At 36.2% G+C, this 20666-nt stretch overlaps 1 protein-coding gene across 1 annotated transcript in view; it reads left to right on the forward strand.

The window, feature by feature from the left end:
• LOC131855885 (ABC transporter C family member 13-like) overlaps nucleotides 1-20666 on the forward strand; it is a 115692-nt gene that overhangs the window by 43011 nt on the left and 52015 nt on the right. Inside the window, exon 6 of the mRNA XM_059221225.1 lies at nucleotides 17819-17931. Coding sequence (XP_059077208.1) covers nucleotides 17819-17931 — 113 coding nt within the window. The remainder of the gene's footprint in view (nucleotides 1-17818; nucleotides 17932-20666) is intronic.

Here is a 20666-nt window from a genome sequence, read left to right on the forward strand (position 1 = left end):
TCAATAGATTATGAATGATCTCAAGGACCTGGATAGCCTGTTGGACTGCCTTCATCATTCTTGTTACAAATTCAATGGCTACCTTGTAAGATTCATGAATCCAAGAACTCATGAGTTTGGCTAAGTTCTTCATCCTTTCGGCCTCATTTACTGATTCGGGAGGAAGTGCATGCAAAGGTGATACTGCTGGATCTTGTTGCCTTAAAGGTTGACTAAGGTGACTAAAATAATTCCTCCAAGCACTAACCTCCCTTTCTAGCTTCTTATTCTTTTCCATTTCTTCTTTGAGTTTGTCATTAAGTGCTCTCACTGAATCAGTTGCTTCTTCCATGGCTTGCTCGGAGGTAAGTGGACCAAGATCAAATGTCTCTAGATCATATTCCTTTGCTAGAATATCATCCTCATACTTGTCCACCACTGGTGTGGCCACCTGTATCTTCCTGGATCCTGTATCATCTCTAATTACCTTTGACATCTTTGTAGCCTTCTTCTTTTCGATCTCTTCATGGGAATTTCCTATGAGACTTTCCAAGTCGAATACTTGTTCTTCCTCTTCAATCACAACTACCCTTGTCAGCCTTTCTTTTAGCCAATCTGGAATGGAAGACTTTCTTTCCCTTACCTGTATTTCCTTAGGTAGAGGTCTATTTTGTCTAAAAGTAGATGTTGCTTCATCATCATTCTTTTCTTCTTGTTGTTCATTAGCATCAACTTGGAGAGATTGACTCGATGAATGCTGAGGTGTTTGTCCTTTACTTTGTTTATCATTCTGCACCATGGATTCCATAGACTCATCAATTTCATACACTATCTGTCTTTGATCTTCTCCTTGACTTATTTCCTTTTCATGCCTAGAAGACGTACTCGGTGGATGATCAGGATTCACTTTTTGTTTCTTCTTGGAAGGTTCTCTCTTCTCAGGGCCTTCCTTTCTCTTCGATCCCTTGGAATGAGAGGCATTCTCACTCACACTTGCTTCTTCTTCTTCTGTTCTTGTTTCCAGGGTGAATGTCATAGCTACATTCTTCTCCTTCAATTTTTGATGTTGTACGTCCACCCATCTGCGAGTGCAATTTAACACAGGATCCATTAATGCTCTTAGGTCTGCAACTTCTGGCTCATTCCAATCTATCTTCACTTCTTTATCTTCCTTCTCATAGGACGATTGGAGATATCTACCACTGTCTTGGGCTTGATTGACTACTCTATAAACCTTACACTTCCTGATGAGATCCAAGGGTAATCTAGAATGCATCTTTCTTTTCACCTCCATATCATCCTGAACATTCATCCAGACATCCTCTACTTGAAACTCATGCTTGTATTTCTTCCCAACTGTCTCTTCCATGTGGCCATGAGGGTCAGAATTCTCCCTTGAGGCAAAGGATGTGAATGAATATAGAGATAACTCCTTCTCTGCATCCTTCGCGGCTTGAGAATTAGGACACACTTCAATTGAATTCCCTAGTAGAATGGGTACGGGGATATCATTTCCGTGCTTATGTCTTGATGCTCTAGCATAAGCTGCCAACTATCTAGTCACCTCAAGTAATATTATCCTGTCTGTAGGATACCTTGGCAACATATATGGAAGCGAAGGACACCCATGGACCTTGATGTAGGTGAATTTTGGAAACTGAATGAACCATGCACCATGCTTCTTCATGAGTTCCTGTGCCTCGGTAGACAGTCGATGGTGAATCCCTCCTTGCAATGTCCTGGTGATATACATCGTGAAGGTGTCATTGATTAGCTTGTTGTCATTCCTTGGCGGATGATGCAGTTGAACATAAGAATCACATGCTCTTATCTCTCCCGTCCCTCTCCCAACAACTCCTCTGTGTGGTAGCCTTGCATACTCAAAACTTCTGACTAAGGAATATATAACATATGAACTCATGTGGAAAGTCTTGGTAGGGGCTAGCCTCTTCAACTGCACGTCTAGGTTGTTGCTAATGATTCTAGCCCAATTGAGCATTCCTTTTCCTTGGACGATCACCTGTATGAAGAAGAACATCCACTTGTCGAAGAAGAAGGCTTGAGAGGCACTAGTAACCCGATTGAGCATGGTTATCAAGTCCCTGAATTCTTCTTGGAAATCAATTTTGTGTGGCGTATTAGGTATCTTGTTCAAGCGAGGCCTACTCTTTAGTAACCAATTCTTGTTGATGAAGTTCAGACAGGTATCAAGATCATCCTCGTAGATAGACCTAGCTCCTTCTAAGCTTTTGTAGATCATATCTCTTGGCTCCGGGAGATGAAAAGCTTCACTTATAGCTTCTTTTGAGAGATAGGCTAAGACATGTCCATCCTTGGCTACGATCGTCCTCGAATGTGAATCATAATGTCGGGCACATTCAATCATCAGTTCATGACATTTGACTGCAGGAGGAAATCCTGCGGCCTTGATGATGCCACTCTCAATTATCCTCTTGACAACAGGTGACGGCTTGCTGATGTAGGGTGCTTCTCGAAACTTCTTCACATTGAAGTTTCCTAGATTGGTGTCTCCGATATTTCTCCACTCGGACACGATCCTGGTCTCCAAATCATCGTTCTTCTGATCTTCTTTGATGAGAGCCTGTTGGGTAGTGGATCCACTGGCCTTGGGGGTCGTCATTTGATACCTACAAAAAAAAAGGCTTAAGTTAGGTTTGAGCATAATACCTCAAGATAGGAGATTTGAGACCTTTCAGGAAATGATAGATTACAATTTGAAAATAGTGTGATAAACCCTTAGAATTATGAATTTTCAAATTGATAAGAATCAAATTGAAGACAAAGGATTGATATAGAAAATTAAATCAATCTTCAATATGCCTTCAAAATCTGATTGTACATACCTTCTCCATGATTTTTAGCTATCAACCTTGAAAAAAAGGATAAAGGAAAATGGAGATCTGCTGGACGAAAGGTCTTTGATTTGAATTTCAGGTCCTCCCTTGGTGATTTTAACCTTCAATCAGCCTTCAAGCATCCTTCAATATCTGGAAATTTGCCTAAATCTGCTTAATTTCGCACCTCTAATTCTGCTCTTCCAATTCGCATAGGAGAGAATGAATGAATGATTAATGATTTCAAGAAACACCTCTCCTTTATAGGGCGCTTTCACCATTTGCCCAATAGGCCGACTTGATAAATGCATGAAAAAATAAAATAAAATCACCTTTACAAGCTGGCCGACTTAGCAATAAGAGTAAAAAATATGGTTTTGAGCGCCAAAGTGTGGATTTTTTGATCTTAAGTTAATTTCAAAGGCTAAAGGTCGATTTTCCCAATTTTAACAATTGTTTAATGAAGGCATATTTGCTTTATTTATCAAAGATAAGGCTTAGTGAGTGATTTGAAATAGGAAAAAAAGTGCCTTGAATAAATTCGCTTGTGGATTATTTAAAGAGACAAGGTAAATCTAGAAGATGTTTTTCATAGTCACTAGAATGTTCATGGTATGAGAAAGGTTTGAATCACCCCAAGGAGGTTTGCTTGACTATCTCACTTAGTTACATTTACTCCATTAATCAACACCTTCACAACTTTGATTTTTCACCACTTCATGCTCTTGTCATCATGACTTTGCAATTTGCCTTTGTCTTAGTCCAAACAAGGTGAAAAATAGGCATTTCAAAAGGATTTCGCCTTGGACCCTTTGGAAGGGTCAGGAGCGATTTCCTTGATTAGGTCTCAATTGCCTCATTCTTTCACTTCAAATTTCTCTTAAAGGAGAGCATATGCTAGTTTTAGTTCAACAAAGCCTAGGGATTCAATTTTTTAGCTTCTACCATGGGTAAATTAGGTGATCATGAGAATTTCGCTCTGGACCCTTTGGAAGGGTCAGGAGCGAAATTCATCTTCTAGGTCAAAATTCACCCTTCTTTCATTCACAATCCCCTTTAAGGCAATCTCTAAGCCCAATTCACCTTGACCACTGACTTAGCTCAACACAATCTTGGAGGAAACATGACATTTTGTGAATTTCGCTCTGGACCCTTTGGAAGGGTCAGGAGCGAAATTCATGTCTTAGGCTTGATTCTTCATCTCCTTCACTTCAATTCATCTTGCAAGGCTAGATAATATCATTCCAACCTTAATCATGCCCTGGAATTAAAACCTTGACCTTACACAAGGAGGAAATAGGTAGTTTGAAGAATTTTGCTCTGGACCCTTTGGAAGGGTCAGGAGCGAAATTCATCCTTTGCTTGCCTTTTCCCACTCAACTCCATTCGTTTCACTTTGTTTCCTCTAGACTTCCTCATTTGAATCCATTGCTCAACATGGCAACATTTGCTTGATCCTCAACAGGCTTGAAAAGGAAAATTCGCTCAAAAACCTAGCTAGAGACAGGACCTATCCAAAATTTCGCTCTGGACCCTTTGGAAGGGTCAGGAGCGAAATTCATGTCTTAGCTCAAAATTTGCATTTTTGGTGATCAAAAATCATTCGAAGGCAATCCAAAGGGGTTCTCTCACCTAGGTCTAGGCCTGACTTCACACAAGATTTGGAGAAAAAGATGGTTTTAGGGTTTTTCGCTCTGGACCCTTTGGAAGGGTCAGGAGCGAATATCATGTTTTGAGCTTATTTCTCCATCCTCTCAATCTCAATCAACTTCAAAAGGCAAGGACACACTTCTTCAAACCCATCCCAGCTATAAAAAACCCAAAGTTTGACTTGACCTACAAGGAAAATAGGTATTTTAGAAATTTCCCTTTGGATCCTTTGGAAGGGTCAGGAGCGAAAATCTTGGTTTTGCTCAATTCCTTCAAATTTATGGATAACTAGCAACTCAAAGTCATTCCTAGGCGCTCCTCCAATCTCAATTCATCTTGGTCTCCACTAGCCTTGGCATAAAATTGGGAAAAAAGGTGGTTTAGTGAAATTTTGCTCTAGACCCTTTGGAAGGGTTAGGAGCAAATTTCCTTTTCTAGGACAAAATCTCCATCTCTTATTGCTTTCAATCATTCCCCAAGGCAGAATATGTCCATCCTTCCTCCAACATGCCTTGGATACTAAAACTTTTATCAAACAAGGGAGAAAATGAGGTCTAGGTAGATTTTCGCTCTGGACCCTTTGGAAGGGTCAGGAGCGAAAATCTTGTTTTGAGCTTGATTCTTGATTCTTCCAACTCCAATCTTCTCTGGGAGGCAAACATACATCACTCTCCTTGCATCCACACCAAGGTCCTGACCTTATCTAAGGAGAACATGAGTGTTTTCAAGAATTTCGCTCTGGACCCTTTGGAAGGGTCAGGAGCGAAAATCTTGTTTTAAGCAAAAAACTCTTCATCTCTCCCAACTCTAATCACTCCCTAAGGCTAGATTATGTCAAACACCTCCAATCATGGCTTAAAAACTAAGAAGTTGGTCTGGACAAAGAAGAAATTGAGGTGTATAAGGATTTTCGCTCTGGACCCTTTGGAAGGATCAGGAGCGAAATCCCTATTCTTGGCTAGTTTCTCACCTTCTTTCATCTCATTCTCCTTCAAACTTGATCAATTCAACTTCCTCCTATCGCAATCAAGACAGTCCACCATCCAACTGGCACCAGGCAAGGTTAAACTAGGTCTTAAGGCCAAAAAGAAGGCTAAATGGAGGATTTCGCTTTGGACCCTTTGGAAGGGTCAAGAGCGAAATTCTCCACGCAGGTTGATTTTCATCATTTCAAAGTCTTAAACCTCCTCTCCAAGGCAAACATGCATCAAAACCTTCTCAACTATGCCTCAAAAGTCAACAATTTTGGTCATATCAAAGAGCAAAGTGGAGGAAAAGTGGATTTCGCTCTGGACCCTTTGGAAGGGTCAGGAGCGAAATCCATGTTTTAAGTCAAAATCTTCATCCTTTAATGCTTTCAATTCACTTCTTAGGCAAGAACATATCAAAACCTTCACCACATGTCTAAGGAACAAGACCTTCAGTGCAAACCTGGAAAAAAAAGGGTCTTCTTGGAATTTCGCTTTGGACCCTTTGGAAGGTTCAGGAGCGAAATTCATGTTTTAGGTTGATTTCACACCTCTTTCCTACTCAACTTACTTCAATCTTGATCAAATTCTCCTCTCCCTATCACCATCATGTCTACTTGGAACGAACTTAGCTTGAAACAAGGTCTTTTCAATGCCTTAGGCAAAAACAGAGGGTCAGATGAGGATTTCGCCCTGGACCCTTTGGAAGGGTCAGGAGCGAAATTCTTGATTCCAGGCTTGATTCGTTTTGGAATTACTTGACTTTGTCCTGGACTCAACCCTTGGTGCATATCCTTCCACATCTTGCTCAATTTTCTCAAACATCCCTGAAATCTCCTCCTGAATCTTCCCTTGGCTACTGACTCTGCCTAATCGACTCTGACTTAGAGGAAGACAAGACTTTGACCTGAGAACCAATACTCTTGACCTACCCTGACCTAAGACCTTTCATCTCTTTTGCACAATCTATCCATCTTCAATCTCCTGAGAGGTAAAATCCCTCTAAGACAACCCTAGGCCTCAAGGCAGACAACAAATGACCTCCTAAAACCAGGCTTCACTCAGCTTTGAAAGAAACCCTAATCTACCTAGTCTAGGCGACCACTCACTCACTCAAAACACCCAACAAGCAGAGAAAAAACCCTAGCTAAGGGAAAACAAAACCCAAGAAAAAAGAGGGGGTCCCCATCCTAATGGGGTGATGTGTGAAATAGTCACAACAGGTTGCTGTTGCACCAAAAGATCGACTTGTTAATGCCCGATACAACCACTAGACTTATAGAATCCACATGAGGCGGTTAAGTTGTTCTGTGACTATTTCTCCAAGAGAAGATAAAGTAATAACCCTTTTAGAATTAAAAAGAGAGATAAAAATAAAGGATATTATAATCCTTTGGTTTAAATAAATATTAATAAATAATGTTTATGACAAACTCTCTTCAGAGAGGAATAATTATAATTATTAAAGGACAACTAAAGGTGACCTTTTCGAAAGGGTGTGATGGTTTGGAAACTACCCTTGAAAAGGCTATATAAGTCATTTATGTGAGACTTGGGAGGGGGCATGGAGATCACTCAAGGAAGAAGAAGAAGGTGGCTTGATGGGCTATGGGCATGGGAGGAAATATAGGAATTTAGAGGGCACAAAGGAATGAAGGTTAAGGTCATTGGTTGGCATGGGCATTGGAGAAGGGGCACACAACGTGTGTCCAACTCGGGAGTGTCCTGGCCGGGGCTGTGTTTATTTCGTGCCATGAAGGCGTGTGAGGTTCTGTGCAAGAACCTGTCCTCCTGGAGTGCTTACTTGCCGTAAAAGAGCCTAGACGTATGACTATTCCTTTGAATTGTAGATAATATGGTTGGTTCTGTGTAAGATCTGGTTTCCTCTGTGGGGTGCCATAGCCATAAAGGACCCAAGGCCACTAGAATCTTCTTGGAGTGAGAATGACTATTCCAAGTGCTCAAGATTAAGATAAGTATTGGAAAACCTTGATTCTATAAGATATTGAGAATGCTTTATATATGATTTGCCAATAATATGGTTGAATTAAGTGGCTATGTTGTTCCATTTATTGTGTTATTAATTTACTTTGTAATTATTATCATTTTCATATAATTTAATGACATTTACCTTTAATTAATGAACTTCACATTAAAATTTAATCTATTAATTCTGCTGCAAATAATTAATAAGTTTGGTTGAAAAGTGGCATTACATTTGGTATCAGAGCCTAATGATCAAGAAATTTCATTTACGTTTGAAAATTAACTAGTCTTCGAAACCTTCCTTTTATATGTCTAACATTATGCATTATTTATAACCTTTGTGTCATGATACCTGATTCTATAAGACCTTTTCCCATATACTAATTATTGTTTTATCTTTTTTATTTATTTTTAATTGTCCATTAACATTAACTTTAGGTATTTTTGAATATCTTATATCATATATATACATATATTTAACTATACCCCAATTATAAAGCTTTAATCCTATTATTCATTCTAGTGTAGCTTATACACTCTTTACATTATACATGTTCTTTTAATTGCTTAGTATCATTTTCTAATCACTCTAGATAATGTGGATTTTGTGGTTTACGAGTATAGTCATTCATTTCCACCTAATATGTAGATCACATTTATGATCAAAATATTAAAAAAGTTACATTCCATATCTAATTATTCTTTATAAAAAAATAGCTTAATTTATACTTGAAATAATCAAAATTTGAATTTCTACATTTCTAAAAGTAATTATATACTCTTTACATATAATATACATTCGCTATGATTTATAGGGTACACAATTAAGGCCGAGTGCTGAACCGTTGTTAGATAAATATTGTTTAAAATTGCTAAGTAAATAATCTACACTAAATTGTTAAAACGATGTTATGTGCTTTAACTTCTTCAAACTTGATAACCACAACCATATACACTTGGAATTTAATGATTTGGATGACATGTCGTAGACCACTCTGGACTTTACCTTCAAGTTGGTAGTGCTTAAGGTTCCAATATTTGAGCAACTGTATATCATCTACAAGCTCATTCACCAAAGGAACACACGCGTCGTTTCGAAAGGTCGAGACCTCTTCCATTAGGCATCATGTCTCTAAATGGGGACATCTAGTCATGTATATCTAACCGAGTCATGCACATTACCTATATCGATGCATGTTTCTAGTCTACTACCTTGTGCTCTTATCGACATATTCTCGGCAAGATTTCTCATATGAGCATAGATCAGAAAATTCTCCAGCTGAAAATATTATTAGCCCTTTAAGCTTTGATCATCGCCTTCACTGAAATGTAGTTAATAGTAATAACTAATAAGTTCTGAAAATTTTCTCCAATATAATATAACAGCAATCACTCTATCTCTAGATGCCACCAATCATTCCAAGCATGTTGTTCAAAAACCTACTTAGGGAATACTTACAGAGTTGCAAATTCCTATTAATACCATGACATTCCCTATGGTAATAATGAGTGTAAAAATATTGAAAAAGAAATGTCAATACGATCGAATTCTCAATAAACACTATAACAGGTGAGAAGATGCCTCAAAAATATTTGAACTATATATCAAATTAACAAAAGCACATGGTGTAAAAACATACAACAGTTACAATAACAAATATCAATACTAAGAAGAAGAAAGGTAAGTCAGGATACAAATAATGTTGAGAAAAGAAGAATCCAATGATACTCTATTAGGATTGACTTAGGATATGAGAGAAAAATTGTGATGTGTGTCTTCCACTAGTAGCCTCTGATATGCTCTAACAGAAAACAATGTCTTTCTTCTTAAATACCTTCTTTTACTTTATACTTTTTTGAGGGAATCTTAAAGATAATTGCTTGAATGAATAACATATCTTTATGGTGTTGTTCATCCCAGCTGTGCAAGCTTACAATTATCCTCTCCTTTTGCACCATCTGAAGAATGCTAGTGCTTTATATATTGTATAAAGCAATACAAAACTTGGTCAAAGTTTTCTATCTATATTTTTTTTGTTAATCATTATAATGTGCTTATCCAAGGGAAAATATTTTGTTTGGAGCAATTAAATGCTCTACTCAGGCTACAAACCTGTAACATTTCCCACTGTCCTTATTTAAAAAACTATGAGCTTAGAAGGCCAAAATTTTAATGTACTCCACAAATGGAATAAGATGCATTTGAATGACATAAGGAAAAACACCACATAGGGATTGCTAGTCGTTCCATTGCTTTTAATTTTGTTCCCCATTTTAATATTCATACTAAAACATCTTTGAGAAGCCTTGTTTAAGACTTACACATTGAAAGCATCTAGTCTCTATGCTATACATGGTATCTCTTCTATGAGAGTGTGATATTAATTTCATGAGAAAATATTTATGTCCATTTACAATAGAATATATAGTTAATATTTTGAATAGTAAAGATATATGAATGAGATTAGTTTTTTTATTATAATATGTTATTTTTTTAGAAAGTAATTAAGTTGAGAGCTTTAATATACATTAGATATATTGTATGTCTAAATATGAAGATAATCTTAAGGCATAAAATGTGTTAGAGATGGGATATTAATGCCACTCTTCTAGACCAAGACAATGACATAAATCTTTTATTCATGATATATTCTTATTGAGGCAAGAAATTTCTCACTTTGGTAAAGTACATAACTAGTATGAATAAAGATTGCTCCAAATGCATATTTTGAAACCTTTATCTCAATCTCAAACGTTTTTATTCAAGATTATACACCACAAATAGTAGTGTGGAATGGATTCTATATCTCACTTCCTTGGATGTTTTTTATTGAGAGGCTTGACTAGATGTAGAACTATTTGGTCTTTGGAAGATGACAACTTTAGGGATGTAAAGTATAAGTCTTGTCTATACTTTTCCAGTACTCTCTTCTTAAAAATAAAAAAATAAAAAAATAAAAATGAAAATAAAAGGTGTCTTAGAATATTGAGTTAGTAAGTTGGTCTTTCTAATGATTAATTTTGTGTATCATGTCAATTTTTATTACTTTATAGAAAAAAAAGTATTTTTATAAATTTGTTCAATACAATTTATTTTGTGGGCCCATAACCCACATATCCCAAAATCATTTTCATAACTAGAAAATTAGATATCTAAATGAGTTAAAATATTTTAGGAGGAAACATGTGGACATGTTGGACTTTACAAGGGGAGAAATGAACTTGAAATTTATTTGTTTTTCTTTTATTTTAATGTTTAGAATCAGTATCATTGAATTACCGTTCAAAATTCAAATAGCATAGTTACTTAAACAAAAGAAAGGATAGAACTATTTTCTATGAAGCACTTTGTGGGTGATCATGATGCATTATTGTTTTCTTTTAAGATGCTGGTAACTTTTTAGTACTACCTTTATCTACTGTACTTTGTTATTGGACTTGATCAATCTAATAACCTTGTACATGTGCTTTATTTTATACTAAAAGAGGATACTCATGTAGTCCGGAATGCATGATTATCATCTTGGAATATATGTTGAATAGATAATTTGAGTGATTACATAGTATGGGATATAATTATAATAAATATGTGTATATAGAGTTCTCATCATAATTTTGATTGGCAAAATGATTCTCTTGAAATTATTTGTTAATATAAAATAAATAAATAAAAGGTAAATAGATCTATGAATTAAAATAAGAAAAGAATGTAGATGAACTAAAATAAAATAGAAATATTATGAAGTATAAATACTCAATGTTGGCATTTTTAATTATTGATTATGTATTTGTTTGAGTTCTGATGTAGATATATTTCATGCTACTGAGGACAGCAGCTAAACTACAAGGGGAGAATTGTTATGTGACTATTTCTCCAAGAGAAGATAAAGTAATAACCCTTTTAGAATTAAGAAGAGAGATAAAAATAAAGGATATTATAATCCTTTGGTTTAAATAAATATTAATAAATAATGTTTATGACAAACTCTTTTAAGAGAGAGGAATAATTATAATTATTAAAGGACAACTAAAGTGACCTTTTCGAAAGGGTGTGATGGTTTGGAAACTACCCTTGAAAAAGTTATATAAGTCATTTATGTGAGACTTGGGAGGGGGCATGGAGATCACTCAAGGAAGAAGAAGAAGGTGGCTTGGTGGGCTATGGGCATGGGAGGAAATATAGGAATTTAGAGGGCACAAAAGAATAAAGGTTAAGGTCATCGGTTGGCATGGGCATTGGAGAAGGGGCACACAACGTGTGTCCAACTCGAGGTAGGATGTACACTCGGGAGTGTCCTGGCCAGGGCTGTGTTTATTTCGTGCCGTGAAGGTATGTGAGGTTCTATGTAAGAACTTGTCCTCCTGGAGTGCTTACTTTCCGTAAAAGAGCCTAGACCTATGACTATTCCTTTGAATTGTAGATAATATGGTTGGTTCTATGTAAGATCCGGTTTCCTCTGTGGGGTGCCATAGCCATAAAGGACCCAAGGCCACTAGAATCTTCTTGGAGTGAGAATGACCATTCCAAGTGCTCAAGATTAAGATAAGTATTGGAAAAACTTGATTCTATAAGACATTGAGAATGCTTTATATATGATTTGCCAATAATATGGTTGAATTAAGTGGCTATGTTATTCCATTTATTGTGTTATTAATTTACTTTGTAATTATTATCATTTACATATAATTTAATGATATTTACCTTTAATTAATGAACTTCGCATTAAAATTTAATCTATTAATTCTGCTGCAAATAATTAATTAAGTTTGGTTGAAAAGTGGCATTACATAAGCCATGTCACAAACCCGAGCGCTGCGCTGCATAGCACAAGGAGACTAAGGGCACACACCTTGCAAATCCCCTCCCCCCCCCCTAGTGCAAGCAAGGGGTTTGAACTTGTGACCAAGCTTTGATACCACTTGTTACAAGTGCGGTTGCTGTTGCACCCAAAGATCGACTTGTTAATGCCCGATACAACCCCTAGACTTATAGAATCCATAGGAGGCGGTGAAGCCATTTCACAAACCCGAGCGTTGCGCTGCACAACACAAGGAGACTAAGGGCGCACACCTTGCAAAATAAACATTGTAATGTAATTACCTATATGTAATCCATTTCTCTTAATTAATTTAATATGCATCTACCATTTCAATGTCCTCTTTTCAGAATTAAAAGAATTAATTGAGGACCTGTAGCCTATTCCCTATTTCTTGTAGGCTAAGGGATACAATAAGGGAAATAATTTAATAATAATGTTTTAAGTTGAGTGCAATCACTTTATTTTCAAAAGAGCAACATAAATGTTACTAGTATTTTAATGAATCGGCTGTCTAAATGAGACATTATAAGGCCTATGTAATATTATATTTAAAAATTATTTTTAAACACTTGGGAGGGTGCTGGTTGAAAATTTTGTACACTTGGGGAAATATACAAAATTGTGGTTTCAACCACAGTGTGTGAGTAAAACTCTCCTAATTAAGGGAAGACTCTCCCTATGTAACTACAACTTTAAAAATAAAATAGGATGGGACAACAATCTTTCTTCTTCTTTCAAGAAAGACAATATCCTTTTCTCTTCATAGAAAAGTGATAGCGATTCGATATAAAACAACAGTAACAACTTTCGAAATGAAATGAGAGAAAGGAAATGAAGTTTCCTGAAAGCTCAAAGACTTACGTCACGTTCTTCAGGACGGGACATCAATATCAAGCTCAAAGACTTGATTATGTGAAGTCCTATCTACCCTTTTCTATACTAACGCTATCAGGAACAAATTATAACAGCTCAAAGACTGCAATATCTTATTCTTTTCTACATAAAACAATGGGAAGTAGTATAAGCTCAAAGACTCACAGCTATTTCTCACAAAATCTGCTCCTAAATTCTCCTAAGAACAAGTGAAAGCACGAAGACTTACAATTTCTCTCAACAAAATATTTATTTCAATCTACATTAACCTCAACTACTTACAGCACAAAGACTGCAAATTAGATGTGATTAAGCTCTTTAAGAAACACTTGCAAAGAAGGAAATATGGAACACCAACTCAAGAATGTAGCACAAAGACTCAAAGTTTGAGTAATTTTCTTCTATTCCTTTCAATCTTTCAATTTACACATAAAAGCTCAAAGACTTCTTTGCTGCAAATTTGACAGAGTTTTTGCTTGCTTTCCAAAAGATAAAAATTACAATAGACCCCTCAAGTATTTATAGAAGAGGAGCCTGGAGAAAAAGGTGGGAGGATCCCAACTAACTTGAAAAATTCTCTCAACCACCAAGACTTATTCAATAACTAACTATGACTTATTGCAACTATAGTCCTAATTGGACACAACTTGTAGTTGCTTTACATGTAATTACAAAAGTGCAAGTAATGAGTTAACTTGCAATTACAAAGTTATTTTTTTACATGTAACTTGTCAAAACAAAATTACAAATGCATAACTAAAACTATTCCATGTGTCTAAAGACACGACTCTAATTGCATCATCCTTTGTCTGTGATGATCTTCATGTTGCTTCAGGATGCTAGAACTTGAAGTATTCTGGATTGGTAAAGACATCTTGAACCAGAACGGGAACTTGCATCCTTGTCTTCTTGCTTGGGGTAGTACTATCTTTTCAGGAGGGAAAGGGTCGCCTTCCTCTTTTTATGTAATGACCATCTTTGTCTTGAAAGCATTCTATGCTCTCAACCATGAATTGTTGTTGTATCTCTTCTTTGTATCATCCTCCATTCTTGAAATCTGCTTGCAAAATAAGGCCCATTGTGCAAATCGGACTGACAAGGGAAGAGATAAACTGATGCGAAAATGGGCTCACAAGTGAATATCGGGTTTTGGAAGTTACATTACATGTGTGGGGAAAACAAGAGCATTAACTTACAATTGCGGGGAACAAACATGCAACTTCATATGTGTAATGAATAACTACAAGTTTGCACTTGTAATTGGACCTTTAGAACTCATTTTCAAGTGTTTTTTGAGTGCATTTTGGACCAATTTCGGGTTCTGGATGGCTGACTCCAGGTAGACTTTAAATGGGGAAAATGAATGAAGGTGTGAAATGAGTGGATGAAATGGTATGTACAGATGATGGAAATGAATATGAAAAGATTTTGGGAAGATCATCTTCAAGAAAATGGGAAGAACTTTCAACATGTAATCCGGTTCTAAAAACCCGATTTTGAAAGAATGGGTATTTTTCATCTTTGCAACTTGGAATTTCAACAAAAGATGGTTAAATCTTTTATCCGTAAGGGAAGAACAATGATTTTCATCCAACTTGTAATCGGGATTTAAAATCCCAAATACAAGTAAAGAGGGAAAATGGGGAAGAACAATGCAATTCAAAAATTGCATACCAAGGGGAAAATCTCTATTACAAAACCGATTTTTGGGGGAAGAACAAGATATTTACAAAATTACAAATAGAAAGGAAAACTAAGAAAACAAGAAAAAAAGAAAATGAAAGAAAGAAAGAAAGAAAAACATACCTTGCATAAAACTGAAAATGCTTCTCCAAAGATGCAATCAATCTTGGAATGAAGAAGACAAACCAATAAATAGAGAATCCACAATGCCAAACCCTAGCCACATTTTTGCAAAAACGCCTTATGTATAAAAATGTGGCAAAAAATGCAAAGGAAATGGCGTGAAAGATGTTTGAATCTCCCTCAACCCTCAACGCTTTATCATTCCAAGCAAAAACGATTTATAAGATTGAAGATTTGTAGCATTTCCAATGGCAAAAAACGTGGTTTTGGAAAAAACGTGTTTGCTGTTATAAAGCTAGAAACCAGCAATCTTAACCTCCATGTGGCGTGAAAGGTGTCTAAAAATGCATGGAAATAGGAAGGAATCCTAAACGCCTTCCTCCTCCAACAATTTCTCCACAAAAATTTGCTAAAAATCCTCAAAAAATGTTTTTCCTTGCAAATCGGGTTTTTTGGAACAAATAACAAGTTTGAAATGCATGAAACAATGAAAATCGGGTTTTTTAGAAGATATAACAAGTTTAAAATTTCACTTTTTCAACATGTTAGGCAAAAATTGGGATTTTTTGACCAAATAGCAAGTTTAAAATGTCAAAAATGCACTTTATAAGCAAAATCGGGTTTTTGGAGACAAAGTGCAAGTTTAAAATTGTCACTTTTTCATTTACAAGGCAAAATCGGGATTTGGAGAGAGATGTGCAAGTTTAAGATTACTTGTAAAGGGAAAATAAAATCCCTACAACAATTTTTAATAACTTGCACATATGTAATAGGGATTTAAAATCTCTATTACAAGCAAAAGACATTAAAGTAGGGGTTGTAGAAAAGAATTACAAGTTTACTTGTAACTTATCCAAAAGAACCCTATTATGACTTAAAAAGCCAAAAAGCATCAAGGGGGAAATAAAAAGTAAGTTACAAGTTCTTTTTTCAATAAAGTGCACTTGTAATTAGCGAAAAATTTCCCTACAAAGACCAAAACAAAGGAAATCATTAAAACTTGCAATTCAGGGAAAATTTCCCACCTGCAGTCAGGGAGAAAAAACCCGAAATTGAAGGAAAGACATAGCAAACGAACCCAAAATGCGATGAAATTTGAAACATGGTTTGAGGATGGACTGAGGATTAAGCCAATCCAAGGATTAGGCAAAATTCTGCCTCGGGAAGTGTGCCATAGAGTAAAATTTTCATTTTTTTTCACAAAAATTTCATGTAATGGTCCTTCATTTTTGAAAACAAAAATGAGGACAACAGAGGGAAAAGTAAATTCAAAGTGAGGGTCCAAAAGGCACCTATAAAAGGTCATTTGCGCAAAGCAAATCATCCATTTTGTCATTATTTTCAATTTCAATTTCGGAGGTTGAGCATTCAAGGGCGAAAACCTTTGGTGTAGGAGATTTGGAGGACAAATACTCGCTTGGTTTCTATTTCTGGATTTGAGGATGAAAACCTCATTGTCCATTTGTGGCAATTCCATTCAGGGATCACATTTGTGCTCATTATTGAGTTTCTTTCAAAAATTTTAGTTGTGGAAAATTGGATTAATCAAGTATTTGCTGTCATCATGTGCTGAAATGAGTAGATATATATTTATGATGAGTCGCAGATCTATATCTAGTATTTTATGTGATGTTTGAGGTATTAATTGCTGCCATCATAAAAGAACTGCTGTTTGTACCTACAATTCTATTACATGAGAGTTCATTATTCAAATGTGCAAGGGCTTCCATGTTTATATCAGCCATTAATATTCAGATCCATTGTCATGATTAGTTATGATTGATATTATGGGATTTCCAAATTTATATCAGCCTTGTATACTGTTGGATCTGTTGAAATATCCATCTTTTTTGGTTGCTTGAGGGTTTCACATACTAATTTTTGATCTTTAATATTGCTGATCAGCATTTGATATTGAAGTTTGGCAACTGTTATTTGCATTTCATCTTTATTTCAGTTTGCACCATCGGAAAATTCAATAGAAACTTGCATATTTCCTAAGGTTTCTGGTTGGGGAAATCGCAGTCCATGGTACAGAAGGCTGTTGCATAGGTTAGCCTTAACCAAAGCTTCATGCAACATGTTGCTACTCATGAGAGTGCTTTCCCAACCCACATAATGGACACTTAGAAAATGAATCAACACAGAAGCATGAAGGCAAATGATGATCATTGTATGAATCATTCTCTGTTCTCTTTATTGTAATTGCTTCTTTTGTATTTCTGTTTCTTGTACTCAATCCCATTTATTGATGCTAAACAAACTTACAGATTCACAAGAATTCTGGCTAGGAAAATCAACTAGGAAGTATTCTCCTATTTTTGATATTATTACGGAAACGTAATTGGTAAAAAATAATTGTTGTATTAACAATGAGCAAATACGCTCAATAAAAAGATTTACAAAATGTACAAAACAGCAAGTTTCTAAAAAGAAACTGCGAATAAGATCAGAAAGATCTTATTAGAAATATTTACATGATATTACATAATTGAGCATAAAATAAATAATAAAGTATTATTCTAATAGATATATTATATAAGGAATTCCCATTCTTGGCTTTCTAGGCCATTGTACAGCTATGCACCATACCTATTTGGTTTTTTGAATACAAGAGCATTATTCTACCATCTCTTACCTTTGAGGCTTTGCATTTACACTATATGTTTAAAAAAATTCAAGTTGTATAGAATTTCTTCATAAGAAAGGTGTTATTGAACTCTCTTGACTTATTTTACAATGTACAGTTCACTTTTACCTAAATTTACATATAATTGTAACATCTGGGTTATTCTAAACAAATATTAATTACCTTTTTTATTCAAAGCTATCAACATAAAGTCTGGAAGTCAATATATTTTTAAATTTTTGGCATCAACAGGGTTGGTCATCCACATGTTTCAAAGAAACTTGCTCTGTCAGCATCGAAATAACTTTTGGGTTAATGATCTTAATCTTATGGATTAAGAATTTATCTGGCATTTCAGTCAGCAGGTTTTTCCCTCTCTTTTGAAATTCCTTTATTCAATGTCCAATTTTTTAATCTAGAATAGTTTATTTTTAGCATCGTGAACTGTTTATTTGCAACTTACTTTGTATTTCTATGTTTAAAGTAGTATATTGTGATAATTGTCTTACGCATTCCGTTGTAATGTGATGTACATCTCATCTACTAACAATGTAAATGGCATGAACCTAAAATGATCAAATGTACGGATAATTTAAAACAAAAATGGCTAGCTTTCTTTATGTTCCAGTTAGGGTACTGTTGTGACCATTTCACACATCGCCCCATCGCAAATGGGGACCCCCTCTTTTTCCTTGTTTTTTTTTGCTCATTTTTGCTTTCGTTTCTAGGGTTTTGTTAGTTAGTTGGTCGTCTGGATTTAGGGCCAAGCCTTAGGGTTTTAAATTCTGTCTTTTCAAGCCAAAATCCAGTCGTTTTTGAGAGCTTTTGAGCTTCCTTTTCTAGAATGCAAATTTTGAATGCAATGAATTCGCCAAAATGGTCTAATTTTCAATTGGAATGTTAATGCAGAGCTTGAATTTGTCTAAGTGTTGAAAGTGAAATGTGAATTTTTGTCCGATTGAATATTTTGACCAACTTTTGACCTTTTTTGATTTTGATCCTGGGCATTGGAATTGATTTGTTTCCACCTCGTGAAGTGTTAAAATGTGAAAAATCATGTTACTTTGGCTTGTAGGAGCAAAATCGCTCCTGTCCCTCAGTGAAGGACGGGAGCTCATTTTCAAATATCTCATCATCCCTGCAGAGTCCAGACAAATTTCAAGTTGGAAGTGATGGAGAACGGTGAGATCTTTCCATTGAATATAAATTGAAGATTTTCATGAGCACAGAAATGCCTCCAGGAGGAAAATCGCTCCTGTCCCTCAGTGAAGGACCGGAGCTACAATTCAAATTTCGCCTTGTCCTTGCAAGATTTTGAAAACTTAACAATTTGAAAGGGTCCGAAGGAAGATGCTTTGCCAAATGAATATAATTTGAGATGCAAAAACGAAGGAGAATGACCTATATTGACTAAATCGCTCCTGTCCCTCTCCAAGGGACCAGGGCGAGGTACCTTGTAGCTCTCGTCCCTCTCCTAGGGACCAGAGCGATTTCCTTCATTATGCAAAATCCAGACAAAGGTCAAGGCAAGTTTACGTTCAAAAACAAGGGAAAACATGAGATAAATGCGTTGAATATAAATTGAAGATTTTTGGGACGTCCATAACAGTGTTAAATGCCTAGTTCGCTCCTGTCCCTCAGGAAGGGACCAGAGCGATTTTTGATATAATTGCTTTTCTTGCGAAGTTACAGATGATGTCAAGGCATGGACGAATAGAGTGAAGAGGGACGAGTCCGTTGAATATAAACTTGGAACCTGGCAAAGTGAGATAGTGGCCACAAGGGAAGGATCGCTCCTGTCCCTCTCCAAGGGACCAGGGCGATACAATGGTGATGATACTTCCTACGCAAGTTCAAGGTCGTTCCTCCAAAGTTCAAGGTCGACACAAGTCAAGACAAGGTGGCGAGGGACATTTTAAGGCGTCTTCATCATGCGCAAACACTCAAAGGACGTTAAAATGAAGAGATTGACACCCTATAGCCTAGTTCGCTCCTGTCCCTCAAGAAGGGACCAGGGCGATGTTGAATGCATTGGTCATTTCATGCAAAATTTACATAAGGACAAGACGTTGCAATGTTTTAGAGGGTCCATGGTATGATAAAAAGATGATATACAAGAGTTTTGAACGTGAAATGATCATCATTTTGAGCATGGAGACTATATCGCTCCTGTCCCTCTCCAAGGGACCAGGGCGATTTGCTTTGGATTCCTCGTTTTGCTTCAAGTTCAAGCTAAGTTAAGACGTCATAAGATAGCATATGGTCCAAGGCATCGTTTGAAGATAATTCGCTAGAGTGTTGAACGTCCAAACATTGCCAATCAGGGTAAAAGCTCACATCGCTCCTGTCCTTTGGACAAGGACCAAGGCGATATCATCAAAAACACTTACGTTCCTTCAAGATCAAAGCAAGGCGAGGTTAAGCAAGGTAAGGGACATCGTTTGGAAGACATCACAACGAAGATTGAAGTTTAAACTTGCCAAGGTTAAGGAGAAAACGTGGATCGCTCCTGTCCCTCTCCAAGGGACAAGGGCGATGATCCCTTTAATGCGTCCAAACACTTCGTGCAAACAAATGGAATAAGCGCAAAAGACATGAGCATAGATGTTATTCGCCAACAATAAAGATCGAAGTTAAAAGATGCAAGATGGACGTAGAAATTTGGAGATCGCTCCTGTCCCTCTCCAAGGGACAAGGGCGATGAGCATTAAAGAGGCCTTTAAGTACGCATGCAAGATGATCAAATTCAAAGGACTCATCATGATGATCGATTTTCAACACGAAGATGAAGGAGTTGGACGTAAGAAATGCAAAATCAAGACCAAAATCATGAATCGCTCCTGTCCCTCTCCAAGGGACCAGAGCGATGAGGTACGTCCCTTTGTTTTCCAGTTTTGGCGCCAAATTAAACAATTCAAATTTTCCTTAAATGCTAAATCGATTTAAAAATTGAAAATCCATTTTTATTTAGCATTTAATATGGCGTTATCTTTTATTAATTATTTTTTGCCTTTATTAAAAATCGAAATTCTCATTTAAAAAACGCAAGGCATTAATAATTAATTATTTAATTAATATAAAATCGATTTGAAACGCCCAA

Source organism: Cryptomeria japonica, chromosome 5, assembly GCF_030272615.1.
Source record: "Cryptomeria japonica chromosome 5, Sugi_1.0, whole genome shotgun sequence".
Taxonomy (NCBI): domain Eukaryota; kingdom Viridiplantae; phylum Streptophyta; class Pinopsida; order Cupressales; family Cupressaceae; genus Cryptomeria; species Cryptomeria japonica.